Source organism: Macrobrachium nipponense, chromosome 12 (genome assembly GCF_015104395.2).
Source record: "Macrobrachium nipponense isolate FS-2020 chromosome 12, ASM1510439v2, whole genome shotgun sequence".
Lineage (NCBI taxonomy): Eukaryota > Metazoa > Arthropoda > Malacostraca > Decapoda > Palaemonidae > Macrobrachium > Macrobrachium nipponense.
Window position 1 is genome coordinate 88,545,459 of NC_087205.1, and position 19,065 is coordinate 88,564,523.

At 43.0% G+C, this 19,065-nt stretch overlaps 1 protein-coding gene across 5 annotated transcripts in view; it reads left to right on the forward strand.

Moving 5' to 3' along the window:
- LOC135224639 (Fanconi anemia group J protein homolog) overlaps positions 1-19,065 on the forward strand; it is a 1,012,503-nt gene that overhangs the window by 975,930 nt on the left and 17,508 nt on the right. For 2 of the 5 annotated variants that reach the window (XR_010316790.1, XR_010316791.1), the window contains exons 21-22: positions 4,356-4,471; positions 4,695-4,838. Coding sequence is in view for 2 of the 5 variants with exons in the window: in XM_064263852.1 (XP_064119922.1) it covers positions 4,356-4,471; positions 4,695-4,760 (182 nt within the window). In the remaining 3 variants the exon portion in view is untranslated. Of the gene's footprint in view, positions 1-4,355; positions 4,472-4,694; positions 5,300-5,405; positions 6,286-19,065 lie in introns of those variants that run through there. The other 3 variants (XM_064263852.1, XM_064263853.1, XR_010316792.1) reach the window with 2 other exon arrangements.

A 19,065-nucleotide genomic window follows, 5' to 3' on the forward strand; every position in this document is an offset into this window, starting at 1 on the left:
GTAGCAGGGCGAGTCTTCCCCGCAGACTCGCGGATCAGCAGATTCAGGGAGGCAGCCAACCAGTTCCTGTCTCGGCAGGAACAGGTAGCTCAGCGATGGCAAGTCGTGATCGGACACCTGTCGTCACTCGAGAAGTTAGTCCCTTACGGGCGTCTTCACCTGCGGTCTCTTCAGTGGAGACTAAAAGGAGAGTGGTCACAGGCGACGGATCCCCCAAGCTTTCCAGTGTCACTGACACCGGAGGTGAGGCAGGACCTAGCCTGGTGGCTGGACGACAGGAACCTCTTAAGAGGAGTGCCTCTGCGCACTCCCCCCCCGGACATGCAGCTGTTCTCAGACGCATCGACCGAGGGATGGGGCGCACACCTGGAGGAGTTGCTGACTTCAGGAGTGTGGGACGAGAACGACAAGCACCTTCACATCAATGTACTGGAACTCAAGGCAGCGTTCCTCGCTCTCCAAGAGTTCCAGGACCGCTTGATGGGACACTCAGTGGTGTTGATGTGCGACAACACCACGGTGGTGGCCTACGTCAACAAACAGGGGGCCTAGTGTCTCTCCCGTTGTACCAGTTGACTCGGCAGGTGCACGAGTGGGCCGAGGCACACTCAATAGAGCTGTCGGCACGCTACATTCCAGGGAAGAGGAATGTAGTAGCAGACACGCTCAGCCGTCGGGATCAGGTGATAGGGACCGAATGGTCTCTACACCAGGACGTGGCGGAAAGGCTCTTCGACCTGTGAAGCGACCAGTCGTGGATCTGTTCGCCACCCGGCACAACAGGAAGCTCCAGGTGTTCTTCTCGGCCGTGCCGGACCCATGGGCAGCTGCAGAGGACGCTCTTCAACACCCGTGGGACAACCACTTCGTCTATGCCTTTCCCCCGTTCAGCCTGATTCGCAAGGTGATCAGTCGAGCACTGGTCACCCCGAATCTCAGAATGATCCTGGTGGCTCCCAAATGGCCACAGGCCATTTGGTATCCGGACCTGCTGGCTCTTCTTGCAGGAGAACCGAGAGAGATTCCCCCTTGGCACAAACCTTCTCGCCCAGCCACACGTCGAGCGGTACCACCGAGCAGTCCAGTCCCTTATGTCTTCACGGCTGGCTGTTATCCACCATCTCTTGCGAACGAGAGGCTTTTCTCGTAGCGCAGCAACAGAGATGGCTGGAAACGTCCGTCAGTCCTCTGCAGCTGTGTACCAGGGGAAGTGGGCCGTCTTCTGTGGTTGGTGTCGTAGATGGGGTCTATCTCCCTCAGAGCCACTCTTCAGCAGGTAGCGGATTTCCTCGTTTTTCTTCGCCGAGAGGAAGCTCCTCTTCAGTCCCCACAGTCAAAGGATACAGAGCCGCCTTGGCGCTCGTCCTGAAACTGAGGGGATTGGACATCTCGAACTCGTTCGAGATCTCCTTGCTTATGAGGATCTTCGAAAGGTCCTTGCCCACCCAGGGAAGGCCCCCTGCGTGGGAATGTGACTCTCGTCCTTAGGAGTTTGACTCGAACGCCGTTCGAGCCACTCCGAGAGTCGTCAGACAGGGATCTGACCCTCAAGACCCTCTTCTTGCTGGCCCTGGCATCGGCGAAGAGAGTAGGGGAACTTCATGGTCTTTCCTATGATGTACGACACTCCACAGGGGATGGGGATCTGTGACGCTCGATTTCGTCCCGAACTTCGTTGCGAAGACTCAGAAAACCGTCGATCCCTGACGACAGGTTCGAGTCATTCACGATTCCCTCCCTATTGGACTTCACCGATAATGATGCGGATGAGATGCTGCTTTGTCCTGTGAGGGCGCTACGGCGCTATCTGAAGAGAACTCGGACCCCACCTCAGGCCATGAGTGTCGACGCCTCTTGTTAGCCCACCGGGGTCCACCAAGAAAGGAAGGTATCCAAGAACACTCTTTCATTCTGGCTGCGTGAGGTCATCAGGAGGGCGTATGAGGCTGATGGTAGTGACGACATCCGTACGTCCCGTCCGAGAGCTCACGAAGTCAGAAGTATTGGCCCCTCGATGGCGTTTCGTAAGAACTTCTCCGTGGCGCAGGTCCTGAAGGCAGGGGTCTGGTCTAACCAGACTACCTTTACGTCCTTCTACCTTCGGGATATTGCCCACAGGTCCTTGGATACCTTTTCCTTGGGACCCGTGGTGGCTGCTCAACAAGTTGTGTAGCTAACCCAGACCCTCGCAGGCTGAAACAGCATCGAGTCCTGGTGTGACTGTGTGGATGGATGTGTGAATGAGTGAGTGACTGGCTCCCTCTTCCCGTCTTTTCCTCCTCCTCTACCTGTGGGCAGAGGGCCACGGTCGTCACTACGCTGGATGAGGACGAGATGCAGGTGAGCTATATGACAGAGCCCCATCCTATCCTTTCACTAGGGATAGGAGCAGAATATCCACCACTTCCTCCTACAAGGGGGGGAAGTGGATGCCTACAAGAGTCAAACCCATGACTTTATATTTGCTCCTGTACAGGAACAAGTTCTTACATTGCTGGTACGAAGAGATACGCTTGCCTCTCTCTTAGTACTCGGTCCAGAGGTCTAACCATTGATCCTGCGGTGCACACCCCGATCAATCGGACAGAGGCTTGGATCCCTCCCTCGCTCTTACGACCAGGGAGGCTTCCAAGGTTGGGCGAACACCAGTCTGTTCACAAAAGACTCAGATTCCTCCCACCAAGAAGTGAGTCTTCCTATTGTAAAAGGATCGAAGGTTTGTATGCCGTGTCGGAACAAATGACAATTTGTCCAAAATTGCATTTTTCCTAACTATACAAACCTGAGGTCCTTTTACACATAGCCCCACCTCATGCCACCCCTCACTCTGCAGTTTTTGCTTGGGCCAAAAGCAAAAGTGATTTGTTTACCTCCCAGTCGCGCGCGCGCGCCTGTCGGACAAGCAGTTAACTACCGAACCCCTTGTTCGAAAGCTTACGACCTATCCAGCTGCCGCTAGTACCTTCCTATTGTAAAAGGACCTCAGGTTTGTATAGTTAGGAAAAATGCAATTTTGGACAAATTGTCATTTTATGTTGCCATAAAAGAAACCATCATACTCCTTTTACAAGGCTCCTCTCTCTTTGTTGGCCATTTGGCCATTGTATTTGCAGACGTACCTCTTGCAGCGTGTCTTGTGCAAACCATTGTAGATGGCACTAAGTTTTTGTGTGTGCGTGTGTGTGTGTGTGTGTGTGTGCATGTATGTCTGTTTTAACCAGGTAATCAATGACATCTTCCTAGTTCCATTACTCTTGCTGTCTCACATTTTCATTTCCACAAAAATTGATGTTACTGGTTGAGACACCTGAGGATACAGAGGCGCATGTGCATTGAAATACTGCTTTCATCTTGGGCACTAGGATGCATGAATCCTAGGGTGCTCAGTATTTGGATAGATTGTTATTTAGATCTTACAGTATATAATTCAACAAGCAGTATTGATACTAATCCAAGAATTCTGTTGTCATTGTCATCATTCTCAATGCTACTAGTATTAGGGCCAGCAACATCATCTACCAAAAGAATGTAGATCTATATGATGTCAGTGGGCATTTGTCATTAGCCTTGGAAAGTGTGTCCCCAGGATTTTTGTGGTCGCTAAATTAATTTATGAAGTAGTTAAGAAAATTTCCAATTTTGACTGTATCATGGATGAAAGGCATTTCCAGCTGGTAATGTAAATGTAACAGAAAATACCAGTAGTATGTATGGAATAATTCACAATTTTATCCATTGAGAGAGATTTAGTGTTTTTAAATCAAAAGGGATTTTATTTAACTGAAGTAAATTTTTGCATGTGGGAATGGAAACCATTGCTCTTTAAAACGGAGGATAACATTAGCTCACAAAGCTGAATGTTTGAACGAGGTAGTAACAAGGATAGCTATATGATAGGACAGGTGAGTGAGTGAGGCACCCTACATTCTCCATACAGATTCCCATCTACTTTATCCTATAACCATTCAGTATGAAGTTGTGTGCTGCTGATTTCCCTCTTCCTTGGATGGATGTTGCTCAAGCAACATTCTTGTTTCTTTTTTTTCCTTTTGTGCATTTGTTCTCTACTTTTATGATGGCAATATTCAACGTAGTTACTATCATTATTAAATTGAAGTGTGTAGTGATATGGAGGCATAATATAACAGCCATTTTTCACCCTTTTAATTTCCTTATCACTAGAAGCCACAAAGCTATGATATGCTAGAGAGACTTCAAATATATTAAGCTAAAAGTTAGCAGTAATGTTTGTTCTGGTACACTCATGACTTATAGTGTTAAGTTGCTGTGAAGTTTGTGCCTCTTTTGAATTTAGTGAATGCCAAGGATTAAGTCATATTTTTCAAATTTTACAGAAGATACCAAGAATCCACACAGCACCAAGAAAGTTCAGAAAAAAATAAGCCAATGGTTTCAAAAAGACCTCTCAGTTTTGAGTGACTCCGACATGGAAGATTTTTGTTTAGAAAAGGTATTTTTATGAACTTTTTAAAGTTTATTCCTTTAGTTTAATGTAATATTCTTAATAAAAATAAAAGGAAGTACGTACATATATGCTGTAAATTAGCAGATGTAGTAAAAACTAAGTAAATGAGTTACAAATACCTTAATACTGCACAGTATACTACAGTTAGTAACGAAGATTAGAATTTATCAAAAGAATCTAACAGACTATTTTTTTTCTACTTTTCCAGAGTTACAGTACCCCAAAATTCAAAAAAAGATGTAAATCCAGCAATAAGTCCCTAAGTGAAAATTAAGTGAACGATGTTTCATAGACACTTTACGTATTTTTTATTTCTGAATGACTTGTTCCATGAAATATGCAGGACTTAATTGTAAGTACTCTAAGGACACTATTTAAGTATCTATTTTGTGATCATTGTACTTGTTGATAAATGTATTTGCAGTTTGTATCATTGTTTATATAAATTGTAAATAGGGCATCATTATATTTACACTGAAATTGTGTAATATGGTAATTTCTTTAACCAACAATTTGTAGCATTTCAATGTCAGTTGTACCCCAAGACTGGAATGTGCTCATATACCATATAGATATTGCCTTCTGTTAATTGAAGATAGAGATATCAACTTCTTAAAAGTGTGTTTTGCTTTATATCTGCCAGCTTCTAGGAAGAATGAATGACAGTATTTCTGAGTTGTGAAGACAAGTAGGTTTGTAAATCTTGACTTGGAGCTTGTCACAGTTGTGGGCAAGTCATCGCAGAGTATGTAAACTGTCATTAATAAATGGAGACTATATAAGATTAATAAAGAAAATGATAAGCAAATCAAACCTTCTACTATTAAAATTTGGCATTCTTCATTACATAAAGAGCACCATATCAAAATACAATTCTGTAGTACAGTGTTTTTTTTTTTTTTTTTTTTTTATTGATCAGATTCCTCATATCCATTAATATGAAAGGAATTTCCCAAGTGCACAGAATGCAGTTCAACACTTACAAACTGAGGGTCAACCATGTGAGTCAAGATTTTTTAATTCTCAAGTATGTAGTGTTGTATATCAAAATGAAAAACAGAATTTTCACTGATGCTTGATGCGTATCTGTGTAAAGATGACTTAAAGAGGTGTAAAGACAACTGAAAGAGATACAGTAATACTTTGCCCAATGCCTTAAATATAGGGCCTAAAGATTTAATAAAAAAAGCCATCCTCAATGCCATGGTTTTTAAGATGTAAAATCTGGTACTTGAGTACACAAATTTTTATTGTAGATAAAGTTTTTCCTGGCTCCAAACTTCTGGTGTGTAACAAATAAAAAATAAGCTAAACTTATCAGTGACATCCTAGGGACATGAAAATTCATTTGATGCCTAATGCACATGATGGTCTCTTAAAAGTGTCAAAACATATTTTTGTTCTCCAGGTTTAGGAAAATCTCTTGATATGCTCTTTGCAACATTACATTTGGTTCTTTATTTGTAACTTGTGCCTTTTCAGTTGTGTAACTGTGACCAAGTGACCCGCCATCAGGGTAGTAAGTATACTGTTCAACTAACTTGGAAAAAGATTGAAACTTCGGCTCTTAAATAATGTGAACACGTGATCAGTTTTGAAATCAGGTGAACCATCCAAATTGATTAAATAACCATGACTTATCAGTTTGAGATGGCCTTTTTACATAGCATGTGCCAGTTGTTATTGTTGTTTTTTTGTATTATATTCTGATGAGAGGAGGAGATATTCAAGTGTGAATATTGAATATTACTAAATGCCAGACTTACAAAGCCTAAAGAAACTTAAAAAATTTGTATCAAGGAAGGCTACCATTTTCTAACCCATAATTCCCTTGGTTTTCCATTCCAAATCATTTTTGGTTTGTGATATCGTTATAGCACTTTGTATGTAAAAACCCCAGAATTAGAGTTTATATTTAACTTATGTAATGTATCAATTTTGTTCAAGCCAGGTAATTTATCAGTAATTTTTAGTTTCCTAAGAATATGATGTCCTTATTTTTATTAATTTTGTGAGCTATCCATTGTCTCAGTTGGTGAAGTGCAATGAATACAGATAGAATGGAACTGAATATAATATTTAAGCCAAAGCCAAGCACTGGGACCTATGAGGGCATTCATTGCTGAAAGGGAAATTTTGAGTAAAAAGAATCCAAAGGTGTAACAAGAAGCAAACCTCACAGCTGTACTAAAAATGCAAAGGAGACTAGTATCAGAGTAGTAATGCATTGCATCTTCACTTGAACTTTTGAAATTGTAATTGCACGACATCCTCAGGGAGACTGTTCCACAGTCCAGCGGTGTGAGGAATAAAGGACTTTTGGGAATGATTGCTACAGCAAGGCACATTTACTGTATACTGATGCTGCTGTTCAGCAAATCTGGTTTGCTCTTGGCAGGAAAAGGGGATCGGATCAATTGTGAATGTGAAAGATCTCTGTTAGAATGCAACTTATGAAAAATTGACAAACGAGACTATCCGTCGATGGTTCAAGTCATAGTTGCTAATACGTGCGTATTAGGAAACAGAAACCTACTGCCACGATTGTAATTCATATTAGGAAACAGAAACCTACCGCCACGAATGTAATACATATTAGGAAACAGAAACCTACCGCCACAATTGTAATACATATTAGGAAACAGAAACCTACCACCACGATTGAGAGTAAGGACGGCTTCATTTCTCATAAGTGGAGACTTTACTACATCCACATACTGGCATACTGAACAATCTTAAGTTTCCAGGCCAACAGCCATATCACTTGTATAGACGAAAAATAACACTGCACCAAGAACATTATTCTGTGGAACTCCAGATACAACAGGTCTTGGTTTGCTAAAGATCCCCTCAGCAACTCATTGCTGCCTACCTGTAAGGATATCTCTTAAGTAAATCTAAAACATATCCACTGACTCCAGGATTTCAAAGTTTATAAATAAGTGCCTTGTGATTACTAACTCAAATACAGCACTAAAATCTATTTGAATCACTCTACACTCAAAACCTCTACTAAGGTTCTCTTGCAAATGACATGTCAAATCTAAAAGAGCATTGCAGGTACCTAACTGCTTCCTATATGCATATTGACTATCAGCTAAAAGTACTTTAGATTCCACATACGATATACAGTGGCTTAAAAATAAGTTTGTTCATGTACAAAACAAACGCTCGGTCTTAACATTAGGATAAATCTTCTAGCACCAGCTGGAAACCGGTAAAGTTAAAAAAAATTGTGCGTGCAAGGGACTATTGGCATCTGTTTGGTCACGATTCATGTGGAGGCACCCACTTACCCCCTCTTTAACCTGTGACCATGCTAGTTATTTTCTTACCACCTTTAAGAGAGGACATGCTTTGCTTCCAACCTTTAAAAGCCACTTTAGTTTGCCCCCTTCTTTGCTTTGAATCTGTTTGTGTGTGGAATTAATTTTTCTGCAACTTTGGAGAACACAGGGAGAACAGAAATGGACCTGTAGTTACTGTTGTCTGCAGATATGCCATCCTTTGGAAGAGGCACTGTATTGCTTAGCTTGCATTCACACGCAAAGATACATCAACCTGAAATTCTATAGAATCCACTAATCTTGGGAGACAAAAATGCTAGAAGCATTTTTAAAAAATAAAAGGAAAGAAACCATTAGGATCTTCTCTACCCGAGCTATCAAGATTATCAAGAATTTTCTTCCCTAGAGCAAAATGCAAATTTCACATAAGTGACTTGCCAAACAGTTACATTGCTGAAAGCTTCTTACCTCAGCAGTCAAATATCAAAATTGTTCATATACGAAACAAAGCCTTGGTCTTAACATTAGGGTACATTTAGCGCCAGCTGGAAACCAGTAAAGTTAAAAAAAAAATTGTGTATGCAAGGGTCTATTGGCATCTGCACTTGGTCACGAGTCATGTGGAGCCACCCCCCATGCCCCTCTTTAACCTGTGACCATGCTAGTTATTTTCTTACTGCCTTTAAGAGAGTACATGCTTTGCTTCTGTCCTTTTAAAGCCAGTTTAGAATCTGTTTGTGTGTGGGATTTCTGGGGGATTATACATGCTTCAATAGATTTCTTCTGGATCTCACAAGAAGATAAAATGCCCAGGTGTTTTCGTGTTATTTTTTTTACATCTGAGTACACATAGCCTCATCCAATGTGTAGTAGGTGCAGAGAAAAGCTATGTTCAGATCCCAGTTCTAGTGAGGTATGTTATTTTTGGTCGACGGGACAATGGACGAGGTTAATGAGTAGGGGCAGTGCGGCAGAAAGGAGAGACAGACACCACCTAAGGAGGGAAATTGACTTCATCTTTTGTTGTGCCTTTCTTGAAACTGATCCAGTTGCTCCGCCACCTGTACTTGATATTTCACATACCCCATGTGGTTCATTTATGGATTAATGTCGTGGATGCATGAGGAGGGGCTATGGGAGGTAATTTTGACTAATTGTGCTCCTTTCCCTGCAGGGAGGGAGTGTGCATAGACATCTTGGTCTTTGTTCTAGCTACAGAGGCACAGTTGATGGTGGGTGTGCAGTCGGCGTTAGGCCTATCAAAAGTACCAACTCTAGATGGGCAGTTGGTTTTCTATATGACAACAGGACCTGCCCACTTTTGGGAACACCTGGTACTGCTGAGGAAATAGCCAACAATTTGTTTTCTGTAATTTGTTTTCTGCCGGCTACTGGTTAACATTGGTGGTTCTCACAGCAGTTGATTTCATCACTTGTGCCTTGATCTACAATAATTGGTGAAGTACTCAAACAGCCTTACTTCGATAGGTACCATCAAGAGTTATCTGCTCTGGCCCTGACAGGTTTGTCAGAGCAAATGGGTTTTCTTGCAGAACAGCAGAAGCTGTTGCAAGATGCAGTAGAGCTGCTGCTTGCAAGTTATACCAGTTGAAGTGGAGGATTTTCAGAAGCATCTCCTCTTCTTTGACCTCTAGAACACAAATTCCAAACATTTTGGTATTATTAAGAGATACAAGGAAACTTGTCTCCATCTACTATATAGGGCTATAGATCTATGCTTTCCACAGTATTTAAGCATCAAGATATCAGCGACTTAAGTCCTCTGAAATATCCAAGGTGGAAAAGCCTAGGTGTGGCATGGAACCTTGACATTGTTTTGTGTTTGGCTTAGTTTTTAAAAACCTTAAGAAGACACTGTTTCTAGTGGCTTTGGCAACAGCCAATAGGGCGAGCATGATTCAATTAATCAGTAAGGATGTGGGTTTCACTCAAGACACTGCAGTTGCTCTTATGTAGGAGACTCTTGCAAAGAACAAAGAACACCCATCAAAGCCTTGGCCTCGTTCTTTTATATTCAAGAACCTCATGGACATATTGGGACCAAAGGAGGTAAGACTTTTATGTTCAGTAAGAGCTATTAGGTATTATCTTCATAGGAGTGAGAAGATAAGGGGAACATCGAATCACCTTCAGTGTTCGGTGAGACCCTACTCAACCATTCCCCAAAAATTGTCTTTCATTTATTCTAAGAAGTCTCATTTTAGAAGCACAGTCACAAGTTCAAGAGGACGACCTCCCTATCCTTAAGGTGAAAGCTCATGAGAATTGAGCGGTGTTAACGTCGTTAACTTTTTGACATAATACGTCTTTGTCTTTCGTCCTTCAAGCCACATACTGAAGATCGAGATCAGAAGTCAGTGTTTGTGTCACATTATCTGAAGGATATAAAAGCTGCTTTTGAAAACTGCAGTAAGATGAGACCATTATCCATGACTGCCTTGTATATTTTAAGGTTTGTCAAATCTTAGTGAAGCCTGGGGGTACGATGTGCCTGGAGTACCCTCCATTTTTTTATGGTTAGGGTTGATGATTATATGGTTTTGTGTCTGGTCTTCACCTAGGGCAAGGGCAAGTTTATGTTCTCTTTGTTAACCGTCAGTGAACTTCCATGGTTACAAAATCCCACTACAAGTAGGGACGAACCTGGCCACTACCGCTGTGTCTCCTACAGGTGATGAGAGTGCTGACCAGAGGCCATACTCACCTACAGCTGCTCTCTCACAAGGTAAGGTACAGCAAGCATTACAATATGTTAATGTCAGCAGTCTTATTTTTTCTGTCATTAACTTAATGTATTCAACGTTTGTTAGAAAAAATTTCCATATTCCCGCCTTTCTATGAATGTAGAATCAATTATGTATTGTTTGGAAAGTGTGAAAATTATATTTTTATAATAAAATGAGGTTCCACTTATACTTACCAAACAATTACATAATCAGAGCCCTCCCTCCTCCCCACAGATGAACATTGCAGCTCAACGAATTGCTGGTCATTTGTTCGGCAATACCAGGTGTTCCCGAAAGTGGGCGAGTCCTGTTCACCTACACTGATGATAGCAGTGCCACCAACAGAATTTGAATTTTTGACTGTCAAGGTAGGAAGCTTTAAGCTACGTAATTGTTTGCTAAGTATATGTGAAACCTTATTTGTTCATATACGAAACAAACCTTCGGTCTTAACATTAGGATTTACTAGCGCCAAGCTGGAAACCGGTAGAATTAAAATTAAACTTGTGTGATCTAGGGACTATTGGCATCTATACCAGGTCACGGGGCATGTATACCCAGAATGCCCTCAGCGTTGTGTGACCAACCCGCCAGTTATACTTCTAATCCAGTTATCTGTCTACTGCCTTTAAGATAGGACATGTTCTCTGTCTATCTGTTTAAAGCCGGTTTTAGTTTGCCCGTTTTTATCCATTTCACTTTCATTTTTCTTATTAATTCTCATTCTCTGAGTGTGCTCAGTGTGGGTGTGAGCTGTAAGAGTGTGTAAGTGGTGAGATGGAGTGTTTTGTATCGCCGTAGGGATCTTCTTCCGTTTCGAAGACAAGACAAAGGAAATGCCCTGGAGTCAGAGGCTTTCCGTGTTCAAGATTCCTAACTTCGGTGTCGACGGATCCTCCTCCAACGTTTAGTAGGTGTAGGGAAAATGTATTTACAATTACTAATCCTTGTTCTGTTTGTCGTGGTTGGTCGGTGGAACAGTGGAGGAAATTTCATGAGAAAGGCCAGCACAAAAGAAAGGAGTCTACGCCATCTTTGGCAATACACCAGACTGCTCCATATGTTTCGCCACCTGCCTTTGATTTGTCCCATACCCCTTCAGTTTCTCCTAGTGGTTCGTTTTCAGAAACGCCCGGAGGGGATTTGGGTAATTTGATGCATAATATTTACGCTCCGTTGTTCCTAGCAGGGAGGGGGCGAGTATCGCCATCTTTGTTCCAGGTGCCTGCTCCCGACTCGAACAGGATGGAAGGTATGTGGGTGGCGCTAGCCTTCTAGGCGTACCAACCTTGAAAGGTTTGCTGTCGCATTATATGGCGTCACGGTTCCAGCAGAATCCGGCAGCGCTGAATATTCCTCATCCCCCGGGCTTGCACTTTATGGGAAATAATGCAGCGGCTACGCCAACAACTTCATTGGTTACGGCGATGCAGAACATATGGGGTTAATTTGCAGCAAACGCAGGGATGCCAGCAGCAGCAGCCCAGTCTCTCTCTACAAGATGGGTGATGTCACAACCGACGTCACACACCGACATGGAAGACACGATGATGTCACAGCCTACTGCTTCTCAGTCTTCTTCGCTGCCTCCGGACTCAAATACGCTTTCTGACTCGGTAGTATCCACTGTAATGGAGAAATTACAGGATCTAGAGAAGAAAATTAATAAAGACAAAAAGAAAAGGCGTGATTCGTCGTCGTCTTCGTCTTCTTCCTTTAGCTCGCCGTCATCGCTAAGCTTGATGACGTCACGGCGTGTACCAGTCAAGCGTTGGAGGATACGGGATTTCGCGACTGATCCTTGGGCCAAGAGGAGAAGTGAATTCTTTTTCATCTTCGGGCCAGGACGGTCACATCCCAGTCAGCAAGAAAGGCAAGAAGTCAATGGCTGGTAAGCTCAAAGCTAGAGGACGAAGCCGTTTACAAGAGTCCGAACGAGCGAGTGAGTCGACAGCCGATGGGATAACAGCCGACGCGGAGTTGCCAGTAGAGACTATAAAGAGTCAAAGAAAATCTCATGTCATTGGCGAAATCGGCGTTGTGGGCAAAAAGTGCAGCAAAGGATAGAGCACAGATACCGGTTTCGCCTGTAAGACCGTTTAAAATACGGAGAAAAGATGATAAGGCTCCTATCAAAAGGTAGAAGAATAGCGAGTTGGCAACCTCGTCTGATATGTTGGTGGAAGGCGTTGTCTGCCTAGATGAAGGATCAAGGCCGAATTCTCTGACGGTCATTGGAGACGATATTAATCGTCATGGAGAGGAAGTGAGCTCGGTTTTGAGAGAGCCTTCACCTTGGAGGTATAGGCAAGATTCTTGCTCTAGATCCATGAGCAGAGAAGGAGTGAGGCGGTCTCGTTCTCCTGCTAACTGTTCGGGATCGAGCCGTCGGCGGTCAGCAGAGATCAAAGAGACCGCGGCTGTAGGGGCAGACGGCCACGGAGCACCCGGACGTTTGTCAGGGGATAGGAGTGAGATAGCGTCTCCTGTGGCTGAGCACAGTACGCTAGAACTGGAGGAAGGAGAGAACCAAGAGTTTCTGGCTTCGTATGCTGAGGTGATTGATTTGGTTCGTCAATTCAATAACCTTTTGGAGAGAACAGAAACACCTGCCAGTATGCTTCCTCCGGGATTGACATGGCGTTTGGTATGAAAAGGATACCAAGGTGTCGTATGAATTGCCTTGTTCAAATCATGCGGAGTCCGTTTTACAACAAGTAAACACACGGATTGCGGGAAGGGATAATTCCTTCAGATCAAAAAGATCATTTAAGTTTATCCCTCCTCCAATGATGAAACATAGAAAATATTATACGACACTGACGGTTCCTTTACTGTCTAGACAAATTAACCCAAATGTAGTAAGGTTAAGTCCTGGATTAACCTTAGATCAAGTGAAAATGGAATGCCCTTCGACGACTTGCCAAGAGGCTGCTACGTTAGAAGCAACAGCTTCTTCTGTCTTTCAGACTGCTTCTTGGCTGGATCTTTGGTCGACAGCAGTTGCAAAGATTGCATCCTCAGAAGTGATGAGGAAGGTAGTGGATGAATCAATGTTCATTAGATTACTACAATCAGGTGCCAAAGCAATTGCATACTTGACAAATTTAAGTGCCAATGTTTGGGCAAATATCCTGTTAATGAGGACGGATGCAGCTTTGGCTAGACTAAGTCGCACTGTTGATTTGGATTCCCTGCTAGCAATGAGAAATGGGAATATCTTCAGAGTCGCAATTGCTGTTGCCAGAGGCCATACTAGATGAGGCTACAGAAGAAGGATGGACACTAACGATGGATTGGTACAGCAGGCAGTTAGGAAAGCATCTACCAGTCAGGCTAATCTTATGGAGGTAAGGCACCAGCAAATACCTCTGAAGAAGCTAGTGAGGCATAACATCACTAATGAGGCATAACATCACTAATAGAGCAACAAGGCCCTCTTCCCCAAAGAAGTTAACTCATTGGCCCTTTCACGATAGAAATAACAGAGGAAGGGGGATTAGGGGAAGAGGGAGGGGCTCAAGACGATAGGATAGGCGCCTCTCATCACTCAGCCACACCAGTGGGGGGTTGCCTGGCAAATCACTGGAAGGTGTGGCAGGAACTGGGAGCAGAGCAGTGGGTGGTGGATGTTCTCAGAGTCGGGTATTTGATTCTGTTCGAAGTATCCTCACCCCTGACAGAACAGCCATTGCCTCACCTCGCTCATGCTCAAGAACCTCAGAAGGCTTTTATTCTGCAAGAGGAAGTGAAGAAAATGATGGAAAAAGGGGCTGTGGAACAAGTATCCATTCCGTCAAAGGGGTTTTACAGCAGGATTTTCCTTTTACCCAAACCCAGTGGGGAGTGGAGGACAGTAATAAACCTGTCAACTTTGAATCTGTTTATAAGAAAAACCAGATTCAAAATGGAAACTCCAAAGACGGTTCTACAAGCAGTCAGGATCAAGGACTTTATGCTGATAATCGACTTTCAGATCCCAGTCCATCAGTCTTCCAGGAAATTTCTCCGCTTCAGTCTTGCAGAGAAAGTTTTTGAGTTCAAAGTTCTGTGCTTTGGATTGACAACGTCTCCTCAGGTTTTTACAAGAGTGTTCACTCTCGTGTCAACATGGGCGCATGCTCAGGGGATCAGGCTAATAAGATATCTAGATGATTGGCTGGTGATAGCAAAGTCCAGAGAGAAATTACTCAGGGACAGGGCGACCCTTCTATGGTTTGGTCACAGCTTAGGCATTGTGATAAATCAGAAGTCGCAGTTGGATCCAAGTCAACGGCTGGTGTATCTGGGAACGGTTATAGACACAATAAAAGCCAAAGTATTCCCGACAGACCAGAGAGTAGAGAAATGTAAACAAGTGGTGAATGCCATACTGGAAAAACAACACAGCCAGCAAAACAGTGGCAGGTAGTACTGGGAGTTCTAACTTTCTTGGAGAAGCTAGTACAGTGGTACCTCGACATATGAAAGGCTCAACTTACGAAAAACTCGAGATACGAAAGCAAATACGAAAAATTTTACAGCTCTACATACGAAAAGTTTTCAAGATACGAAAGGTTGTTGCTGTAAAGTCCCGAGATTCGCCCGGACCACCGAGAACAATTTTAAAACTCCCGGGCCGCCAGCTGAGTAAACTCGCCACCATCCTCCCGCTCTCCCATTGGTTCCTGATGCTAGTCACCCCATAAGATCCTGCTCTCCTATTGGTCAGCATCTACCCCTTGTGCTTTAAGTATTCTATTGGTAAAAGGATGCTGTAAATTGAAAAACTTATTCATGCAACACATTTAATAAAAAAAAATTAGGTAAAGATAGAATAAAGAATAGAAATGAATGGTTATTATACTGTTTGGTAGTTTCAGTAGTTGAAGAGAGAGAATGAAAATTTATGGCTTACTGTGTAAAGTGATTGCTTGGCGATCGTTCGATACTCGTAAGTGCTGGATGTAAACAGAAGTTTGGAAGCTTTTTTTCGTTTGTTTATTATGGTTAATGGTTACTTAATAATTATTTGAAATGAGTACATGGAATACATTTAATAAAAAAATTGTGAATTAGATATCATAAAATATAAAATAAATCAGACTGCCAACAAATACGTATTTTTTAGAATTCTTCCTTTTTTAATATTACGTTACATATATGTTTCATTATAGCTGTCAGTAACTCGGTATCTCCATTAGGTAAAGATAGAATAAAGAATAGAAATGAATGGTTATTATACTGTTTGGTAGTTTCATTAGTTGAAGAGAGATACTAATGAAAATTTATGGCTTACTGTGTCCTAGGAAAAGTGATTGCTTGGCGTTCGTTCAGTACTCGTAAGACGGTAAGAGCTGAATGTAAACAATCGATTGGAGGTTTTTTTTTTTTTTGTTTTTTTTTTGTATTATAGTTAATGATTAATTAATAATTATTTGAAATGAGTACATACTGATTATTTATACATTTTATTGGCATATTCTAAGCTTTTAGCTTCTTAGGTTTAGATGTCAGAATCATAGACTAGGCTACAGTAGCAACCGCTAACATAGGCTAGGCTTATTGCTAAGGGACATATGCTAAAGTCCTAATATATGTAGTAAAAATGGGGTTGAACATTACATGCAGTTGAATATTACTCAAGTATGTACAGTATTTTGCCTTTTTGGAGTCATATTTCTTCCGTCGGATCGGCGTCGTAACTCTAGAACATGTGTTTTAGGCCTGGAAATATAATTTACTGGTGTGTTTTTGGAGGGCTTGGAACGGATTAGCCATTTTACATGTAAAATGTGGTCCAAGATACGAAAACCTCATGATACGAAGGGCGCCTCGGAACGGATTAATTTCGTATCTCGAGGTACTACTGTACCACAAGGGAGGTTACACCTTTGATCTCTACGATGGAGGATGAAGGAGTTCTGGTCACCAATAGTAGATCACCCGTACTAGCAGATTCCCTTGTCGGCAGAAGTGAGGAAAGCCTTGCTGTGGTGGGTGAAGGACAGCAATCTGACAGTGGGTGTTCCCCTTCAGCAAACCTCCCCGGATCTCATGCTGTTCTCAGATGCGTCAATAGAAGGTTGGGGAGCGCATATGGAGGAGCTGATGGTTTCAGCAAAATGGAGCGGCGAGGACAGAAAACTCCATATAAACGTGCTGGAGTTAAAAGCAGCATTTCCAGCGCTACAGGAATTCCGGGAGAGGGTGGAGGGGCATTCAGTGGTTTTGATGTCAGACAACACCACAGTAGTAGCTTACATAAACCAACAAGGAGGTCTAGTGTCTCGACAGTTACATGTGATGACAGTTCAACTTCATCAGTGGGCTGTAGAGAACGTAGTAGACATCAGGGCCAAATATATTCCGGGAAAAAGAAACATAGTGGCCGACAAGTTGAACTGCAGGGATCAGATCCTGGGAATGGAGTGGTCCTTGCACCAACAAGTAGTGGACAGAATGCTCATGTTGTGGGAAAGGCCGATCACAGACCTATTCTCAACTAGGTACAACAAAAAGTTGGGAGTGTATTGTTCGGTAGTCCCGGAAGTAGAGGCAGTAGCAGAAGATGCACTACAACACCCATGGGACAATCTGGACGTCTACGCATTTCCTCCATTTTGTCTAATCCGTCAGGTTCTGAACAGGGTAATGCGGTCTCAGAACCTCAGAATGACTGGTTGCTCCGTTATTGCCAAAGGCAGAATGGTTTCCGGACCTCTTGGAACTCCTAATAGACGTGCCGAGAGAGTTACCCCCATGGAACAACCTGCTATGTCAGCCGCACATGGAAAGGTACCACCGGTCGGTGAAGTCCCTATCACTTCATGGGCGGAGACTGTCGAGTATCTCTTGCGAGCGAGGGGGTTTTCACAAAAAGCAGCAGCGCAGATGGCAGGAAATATCAGAAAGTCATCGGCAGCAGTATACCAAGGAAAATGATCAGCATACTGTGATTGGTGTCATAGAGGGAACTTGTCCCCACTCAGTACCACTATTCAGCAATTAGCAGACTTTCTGATATATCTCAGGACAGAAAGGCATATGTCTGTATCTGTGGTGAAGGGGTACAGGGCTGCTCTAGCCTCGGTCTTACGCATGAAAGGCGTGGACATTTAATCTTCATGGGAGTTGGCCATGTTGATGAAGAGCTTTGAGCAGTCATGTTCACCAAAGGAACTGAAAGCCCCAGATTGGGATTTGACCATGGTACTGAGTACTAGTTTGACAAAACCCCCCTATGAACCACTAAGGCAGTCCACAGATAGGAGCCTGACCCTGAAGACAGTCTTCTTATTGGCCCTAGCTTCAACCAAAAGGGTGGGGGAACTACATGGCCTGTCATATATATTGTAAAGCACTTGAGAGGTTGGAAGTCTATGGCATTCGAGTTTGTGCCAGAATTCGTGGCCAAAACTCAAAACCCATCAATAGTGGACGGCAGATTTGACACTTTTTCCATACCTTCTTCCATACCTTCTCTGGCAGTTTTTGCAGATCATGACAAAGATGAGATGCTTCTGTGTCCCGTCAGGGTAACAAGAGAGTACTTAAGGAGGACAAGGCACCTCAGGCCGGGGTGCAGGAGGTTGTTCGTAAGTACAGGACGGAACAAAAAGGAAGTGTCTAGGAATACAATATCGTTTTGGCTAAGAGAAACGATCAGGAATGCCTACATGACAGAAGACGAGGTCAGATAGCCAGGAGAGGGCTAGGGCTCAAGACATTAAGAGGCTTGAGTGCTTCTTTGGCATTCAAGAAGAATATGTCTGTGGAGAGAATTCTGAAAGCTGGTGTTTGGAAACGCCAAACGACTTTCACTTCCTTTTATTTAAAAGACGTTGCCCATAGATCCTTGGATACCTTTTCCTTGGGTCCAGTGGTGGCGGCCCAGCAAGTGGTATAGCTCATCCAGTACCCCTGGCGGGTCAGTTTGTGTCTAGTCTAAGATGAAAGTATGAAAGTAGAATGAATGGGATGACTGGTCTTTTTTCTTTACTACTTTCTTTCTACTCCTTTACCTACGTGCAGTATGGAGGAGAGTACCATCATGAGCTGGAACGGCCTAGATGCAGGTGAGGTGGTCAGCCATACTGTAAAGTTATGTTACAGTATAGTATACTTTTCAGTAGCAACACACCCCTCTCGGTAATAAGGAAGGGAGGGGTAGATCCAGATACAAGGGACAAGAGTGGTTTATGAGAATGGAGGGTCCTCTATTTTCCCATAGTTTGTAAACCATGGCATGATACCAGTACCCAGTGAGGGAAACCAATAGATTTCCTTATATCTTTGGTTCAAGGGTTTTTAGTCCATTCTCTTAGAATACTCCTAATATTCAGAAATGGATATAGGTGGCAAACTCCCAGTCAGTTAAGAGACTTACCTCCCTCCAATAAGTAAGTCTGTCCTAATGTTAAGGCCGAAGGTTTGTTTCGTATATGAACAAATGACAAATTTGTAACTAATTTGTATTTTTCATAACTAACAAACCTGAGGTCTTAACAGTTAAAGGGCCCACCTCGAACCACCCCTCTAGCAGTCTAAACTGGGTTAGAAGTAT